At 37.8% G+C, this 7,794-nt stretch overlaps 1 protein-coding gene across 1 annotated transcript in view; it reads left to right on the top strand.

Moving 5' to 3' along the window:
• Positions 1–6,656: 6,656 nt before the first annotated feature.
• The window catches only part of SMYD3 (SET and MYND domain containing 3), a gene marked incomplete at its 3' end in the record, with an annotated part of 80,133 nt that continues 78,995 nt past the window's right edge, over positions 6,657–7,794 (top strand). The window contains exon 1 of the mRNA XM_009703405.1: positions 6,657–6,784. Coding sequence (XP_009701707.1) covers positions 6,657–6,784 — 128 coding nt within the window. The remainder of the gene's footprint in view (positions 6,785–7,794) is intronic.

Below are 7,794 nucleotides of genomic sequence, written 5' to 3'. Positions count from 1 at the left end.
ACCTCCAATGTTTATTTTTTGTGTATACCATTACAAAGCAGATAAACAGCTATCTGTAACAAAACAGGCAAGACAAATACAGAGTCAGTTAGCCACTACTGGATGCCCGTCAAGTTTGATCTCATTCAATAAACAAGCAGTTTATTTTCAATAGACAGGCATGCAGTAGGTGTTGAAAGCAAGTTAATAACTCTGCCCCATTTCACAGGAGTGGAGTTACCAGTAAGGAAATGAGGATGAAGACAAGGATGTCATGCCTCTACTCCACTCCACTCCAATTAATAATACCAAATGCTGCAAGCATACTGTAATGTGATCCATTAGTGGCTTTGCAGCTCCCTCTCTCCAGTTCTGCTCCAGAAATAGATGCATTTCAGTTTTGTTCCAAAAAGCAGGAATAGTAATAACATTCACAGAGCTGGATAGAAGCTAGAATTTCACCAAAGGGAGCATGAGACTTGCTGACTATTGTCAGAGGAGAAATTTGTGAAATGACTAGGACAGGTTGCACAAAACTTCTAATGGGAGTTCTACAAATCTTCAAGATACTTCATTTTACCCAAAGAGTGCAATATTTTTGCATGTTTCAGGCTTTACCTTATCAAGTCTCAGGTTTGTAACTACATCTTGCACACACTTAAAAAAAAAAAGTGCCCATAGCAAACATAACATTTGTCCTAGTAATGATGGCTTTAAAATTCTTGGTAAACAAATATATTTAGCTCCATAACTAAATATTTTTATTTGAAAGATTGGAGAAGTATGTGTGAGGTTAAGAAGAGAGGAGATAATTTGCCATGACCTATTTTCATTCCATTCCAATCAAAATTGCAGCACTTAGCTGAGTACTAAAAAGGGATGCCTGAAGCACACTTGCATTAAATCATCTGTTAATGTCAGGCCAAATTTCTGGTCTACTGCCTTGTATGTGGTGACAGCCCTCTGCAAGGGATACCTGTGTTCTGCACACTCTATCAGAAACACGTATGTGCTAGGATAGCAGTAAAGGCCTCAAATATTGATAGTTGAGGTGAAGAAGGATCTCCAAAGACATAAGATGAAGAACTAAGAAAACCGTTGGAAATAGATGTCTTTACTGTAACTAGCGCTGAAGTAATGGTAGTCTCTAATTCAGTGGAAACATTGATGTTTTGGCACCAGAGATTAATGGAATGAATTGTTCTTGAAGTAAAATGAAATATTTGTCAATTCAGTCATGATGTGAAAGAAAAGTAACTTCTCCAAATTTCATGGTACTGCAGCAAAATGTGGCTTTTGAGCAAGTATCACAAACAGTTAACTACTTGTCCTCTTTCCTTAGACTGAAAATCTGAATAAGACAAAGCTTTCCCAAACCCATTCTAGTATGTTTTGGTTCCTGTCTGGAACAAATTTATTTTTTTTTTTCCCCCAGGTTATTTTGACCCTTCCGATATCTCTTTCATCTAGTTTTGGTTTTGTGGCTCCCATGGAAGGCAGTAGGTAGGTCCTGAGTACAGTGCAGCGTAGAATTGGATTCGAAGTTCCTGATTTAGTAAAACATGCAAGCGTGTATATATAAGCAGCAGAGATCTAGTTTGCGAATGTGCCTTGTAAGAGGGCTCCTTTCAGCGCAGCATTCTGGTAGCAGATGCCTTCCACCTTGTCCCATCTCCTCTCCCTCCCCAATACCCTGTCCAGTGGACAGCGTGGAAGTTTCAGAGCAAGAAGTCCTGCCTGTGTGGGGAGCCTGGGTGTCATGGGCTGTGGCCCATGAAATACACTCAAAACAGGGGCTGACAGGTCTGTTGCTGCCGTGCCATACTGCACATTTCCAGGTTTGCACTGCTGCCGCGTGTAACGCTGTTGGTCTAGTGCTCCATGTGCCAACTGAAGTCATTAGCAGCCTTGAGATCTGTCAGCCATCTGTGCCTGGTATCTGTTCATCCCCAAGTGGGAAAGAGGTATCAGTGCAGAGCCATAGTGGGATGCAGTGGTGCTGGAAGGTCTCTGGGGTATGTCTTGGTCATTTGAATTGCTGTGCCCCTCGCAGAGCATTTACTGCTCACTCCTTCCACCTGGATAATGTTGGAGTCTCTTGAGAAGCCTGTTAACATGAGAACTGATTACAGCATCTTTTGTTAAATGTTTGCCAATGAGCAGCAATACCCAGCCAGCTTTGGTGTGAATGAGAAACTTAATAATCCATGAAGGATTTTTTTATATCTTTAATTTACATTACATTGGTTTCATAAATTAGGGGGAAAAGGGTTAGTTATGGCTTTCTTCCTAGTGGTGAGTTGGGATACACCAGCTGTGACACACCATTTACAGAGATGGCTGGAGCCATTGTATATCAAAGCTGAAAATGCTTTTGACCCTATCAGTGCAATATACCCTTTGGTAGTCCTTCTTGTGAGGGTTTCTTGTGCGTGTTGTACGAGCTGCCTCGCTGTGTTGCAGTAATGTGCGGGAACACGTGGAGACAAAATGATGGATTATTAGACCTGGTGTTTGTAGTTTGATCTGTGCAGCAAGTGTTAGCCAATAGTGATTTGTTTTCTTTCCCTTACTCCCTTATTGACATTTTTCTTTCTCTTAGTGTCTGAAATTCCAAATCTGGAATGTCCTGCTGTCAAGCCTGAGTCTGCTTTATTTAACCCAAATGTAAATCCATAGCATAAAGCAGTGTGAATGAAGTCTGAACTGAAAGAAAATTCAACTCGGTATGTTGCCAAACTGAAGCCTTCATACCCTGTCAAATGCAAACACCAAACTAAATCTTTGTGGCTGTCCACTAGACTGTGGGTCTGGCACAGACAGAGATTGCTCAGACAGTAGCTCCAGACGTCTCGAGAACAGAGACCTCCTTACGGGATAAATTTACAGAGTTTTCATATGGCACTCAGGAAATAAATTTTAACAGATTGCAGTAATTTTTGTTTGCTGATAAAGTATGTCTGAGAAAAATGGTCAGTCAGGAAAGTTGGTTTGCTCTCTGTGTGTTTACCAGTCTGGGAAAGATTGTGTCTTCTACTTGGGTTACCTTACTGAGGGCAGGATACCTCTCTAAAACATGTGCAGTCTCTCAAAAGAAAAAATATTTTTATTTCGTTCAGTCAGTTTATATAGTATTGTTTGTTGTTTGAAATAGCAGTTCCTTTTAAATAAACTTGCTGGATTTATTGCCATGGAACCAACTCGAACACTGAGAATTGATTCCTTAAATTGTTAGTGAACTGTACGGCCAGTGAGGCTATGATGATAGACCTTGAGAGCTCTAGGATGCTCCTAAGTAAGTTTTGCATTGCAGAGGTTTGAAAAGTCTGTGACTCTCCCCTGAGAATTTTTCCTTGGCTCTCATACTGGGAGACGTGTTATTTCAGAAATGGCAAGAAGTTCATCTTTGCAGCTTTGAAGTTCTGAAATATGTGGGCATTTTCCCTTATTCGTGGATATAACAAACTCTGTTCTGTCTCCGAATGCGGATATGCAGTTTTAGTGCTGAGTAGCTGGATAGAGAGGAATTTTTAGAAGAGTCAGAAGGCACAAGCTGAACAACAGCACAAATTAGATGAGATAAATGATCCTGCAGGAGTTAAGATGACAGGAGCCATTCCTTTGTAAAGAAGAACTCATTTCTTGAAGCGCTGAATTGCTGAGAACTGTTTATTCTTTCTTATTTTAAAATCTGGGATCACACAGAATCAGAACCTGATTTTAGTATAAGGAGTAAGGTGGGTCAGGTAAGGCAGAAAAAAAACAGTGCAAGGTCACCATGAAACCTTCAAGAAATACTGTGATGCATGAGGAAGACATTGCTTGGTTTGTCTTGGTTTTGTTTCTTTTTTCCCCTAGAAACGCAGTTAGTTAACTTCCAGTCCCAGTAGGTTTTGATCCGCAAACAGTTGCCTCAGGAACAAGCAGCTTCCCTGTGCTCTCCTGCAGCAGTGTTGGGTACTCCAGATTTAGCTGTTATTTGAGCTATGTCTGTGACTCCTGGGAAGCTGGGAAAGTGGATTTTTCTTCAGGTGTTCTGTGAAAGCAATACCTTTTTCCTTTTGTTTCTTGGGAGATGTGGCCTACAACATCAGCTTGGTAGAGTTTTGAATTGAAGTCTCGGAACTCCTCTTGGTAAGACTGACCTTTAACTTTGAGATTTAAAACCTCTGAAAAGGTTACATAAATAGAAATGCAGAGGAGAATCAGTAGATTTTTAGAGAATTTGTAACAAATCTAAAAGAAAACAAAAAACCCACCCCATCACCAGTTTACAGATTGCAGAGATTTCATATTGGATACCTGTTGCCTGCTGCTAGTTGTCCATGAAGGATTGTCAATATATCCGAACTTCTCACGCCATAAATGATGAGATCTTCCTCCCACCACCACCATCTCAATTCCTTTCTCTCCACTTGCTGAGGGCAGAAAGCAGCCATAACAAAAGTTACTATCTGTACTACACTTTGTATGTGTATCGCTGTTTTTTTAATACTTGAGTTTAAAAGTGGGAGAAAGATTGTCTGCTAGGTGGTTAATCAAACCTCAGAGCGCCTGAAACTTCTTATGCCTCTGGTAGGATTGTGGGCAAAATCATGAAGCTCAAAATTCACAGGACCAGTTAGACTTCTGCCTGTGTTTATGTACTTAAATACCTTCTTGGATCTGGCCCTGTGTACTTTGGATTGCCAGTCTCGTATTTGAAACTGCAAACAAGTAGAAGTTAGATGGTATTTCACTACCTCACTCGGATATTGAGATGCAACTGCATATTGCAAAAATATCTAAACCAGAGAGGTTAAAAAGTACCTCACGGCAAACTACTCTTGAAAGAAGCTCTTGATGTCTGAATCTCAGAGCATCTCACGTTTTTCTTTGCATATATCCTGGTATAAAAAGCTAATGCATGCTTATGAAAAAGTAAAACTATTGTGACTTCTATGTGTAAAAAATTTTTACATAGTAGAATATATACCTTTAATAGAAAATGATGAAACAGTCTCTATAACTCTACAACGATCGAAATTCAATATTGTTAATATAAATGTTTTTGGTAATAATAGGAAATTTGCAAGGAAGAGGGATGCATTTAGTTCTGAGAGATGTTTGACCTCTGCGACTTCATAGTCCATTAGAGAGAGCTGAGGTCTACATAAACTGGCTTGCTTTCTTTTTTACCTAAAAGGTATTATTTTTTTCAATAAATACCAAAATCAAGTCAATATTTTTAGAACCAGGATAATTGCCACTTTAAATGGACTAATCTTTGCTCAGAAGTTGTCTGACACTTTATATCCAATGTAAGCAGGAAAGAAATAATTAAGATATATGCTTTTGGTAATTGATCAGGAACATTTGAATGGGTTACATAAATAATAGACTAATCAAAGTATTGTCTAACCATTTAAAAAAACACATGCCCTACTGCATGTACATTTATTTAAATTAATGTTGCTGTCAGAATTTATGAGAAAATTTGAAAGAGGATTTCATTTTCACCTTATAGTTAATGCTCTCATAAATAATAATTTGTCAATTTATAGGATAAGATATAGTATTAAATTGTTCAGTGTACTCTTTAAAATAGAGGTGTGCATTTATTGTACTATTACTTATCTATGGATAAAACTGCAAATTTCAAATCTCATTTTCACGTCTGCCAAGTCCTACTCTAACTCATTTTCTGTTCTAATGAGAACTAATGATATTAACAATCTAATGTTATGCAGAAGAGACCTGGGACTCTTCTTATTTGTGCAGTATCATGCAGTGGTTTTCTGCATAAAATATTTTATTAGTCTGTCACTGATAACTGACCAACAGATTATCTAAAAAAAACCAACAAACCAACAACAACAAAAAAAAACTAAAAAAAAAAAGTAAACCCAGCTGCTCCAAAAAAAAGTCAGATATTTAAAAAATACATTAGGTTCTTGTTTAAGCCCATGAAAATGATACCTTGAACACCAAGGAACTTCAGTCTGATAGTTTGGGGTAGGGCTATGTCTACTTGCAAGCAACTTCCATTCTTCCACTCTTTTGTAAAACCAGTTTAGCTTTGTGTAATTGTATGAGGGAAGAATACACTATCAAGCTGAATATTTGAGATTAAATGAAAGGTTATATTTCTCTTGAATGGCAATTTGAACATGCTTTTTTGTGATATCTCGTACATGCAAACCAAAATACCCATAACGGGAAAGACACGTTATTTGCACAGTCTTTGTATTTATGTCCATATCAGTTTGCCACAGTCAGTGCTGCTGTTTACTTCAGAACTGTTCCATATATATCCTTTGGGCTCCACTGGTACTCATTAAAAGGTGCTGTGGCAGCCTGGCATCAGCAGAGTCCCTGCATGGAAAGAGCCACTCTTTTCTTCAGCAGGCACTGTCATCTGCTATGTTCTCTCTGGGATGAGCTTCTCAGGCTCTGTGTAGGGTAACTTTTTTTTTTTTTCCCCTTCTGGACAGGAAAGTAGGGCCTCTGCATGTGTTTAACCCCAGATTTTTGCAGGATACTATTATTTCTGCTTTTAATTGACTGCAGTTTTACAGGAGAGTGTGTCCCAGATGTGATTGCTGTAAAATGAAAGAGCACCAGTGTTGGGCTTGAATGTTTCCCATCCAATTACCAATTGCCCCTTCATTTTATTTTGAAAGCTTTTTCACTTGAGTATGGGGTTTCCAAATGATTCTGGTAATCCTGGATTTTTTTTTTTCCCCTTGTTTTTACAGGTGACCTGTAACTGTTTCACCATCAGCAATGGAGAAATGCAGGATGTTGCTGTTGGCCTGTATCCCAGGTACTGTGGACACTGTTTCATTGACAAGCAAAATCTATGTTAGTTTTTTCTTTTTTTTCCTAGGTAGCTGTAAGGGCCATCAAAGCAGCAGGTAACATGTCTAAACGAGAAACTAGGAAATGCAAATAAATTAAAGGAGAATAAAAAATGTGATCAAGTTGAAAGCATTCTTAGTAGTCAGAGTTAAACCAGTTTAAATAAGGTATGTCTTTGTATTTTATTCATCAAAGCAGCAGGTAACATGTCTAAACGAGAAACTAGGAAATGCAAATAAATTAAAGGAGAATAAAAAATGTGATCAAGTTGAAAGCATTCTTAGTAGTCCTGATTACAGAGTTAAAACAGTTTAACAGATATGTCTTTATATTTTATTTTTATGGAGGTGGTAATCTTTTCTAAGTAAAAATAAATGTTGACATCAAAAATATGTGACTGGCTAGTAAAAGGAAACCTGTTTAGCATTGCTTTAGAATACAGATATTTTGCAGCAAAGAGCCTTCTGAACTGACAATTAAAAGAAGAAGACTGAACACATTTATTAGTAAATTACCGTAACTAAGAAACCAGTAAGGTGAAAAGATAAACCCATTGAGAGATGGCTGTTAATATTTGAATTTCTTATTATTTCTTATTTGTATTAGGTAAGAAGTACATACCAGGGAAGTTTTTGCCTTCATAGAATTAGTTACCTGTAATTATTAATGTGGAAAATTAGTATGTATAGTTTGAAATTATAATTTACCATCTCAATTTTTTGTTAATGCATGGTTTAACTATGCTGTCAATACCTCAGTGGGCCTGTCACTGTTGTTTCTTTTTCTACTAACGTCACACATGTAAGATTTGATTAAGGACACTTAATATCTTGAGGGCTGCCTTGTAGTAAAGACAAGGGAAAGGTGGTTAGGAGGACATTGGAATTAGTGTTATGAAAAGTACAGAACAGTCATTTGATTTTTGTAGTGGAATGGAAACAAATCCTTTCACGTACATGGGAAGAACAGAATATT

Source organism: Cariama cristata, unplaced genomic scaffold (assembly GCF_000690535.1).
Source record: "Cariama cristata isolate BGI_N322 unplaced genomic scaffold, ASM69053v1 scaffold10487, whole genome shotgun sequence".
Classification (NCBI taxonomy): domain Eukaryota; kingdom Metazoa; phylum Chordata; class Aves; order Cariamiformes; family Cariamidae; genus Cariama; species Cariama cristata.
This window is presented reverse-complemented; position numbering and strand designations above follow the sequence as displayed.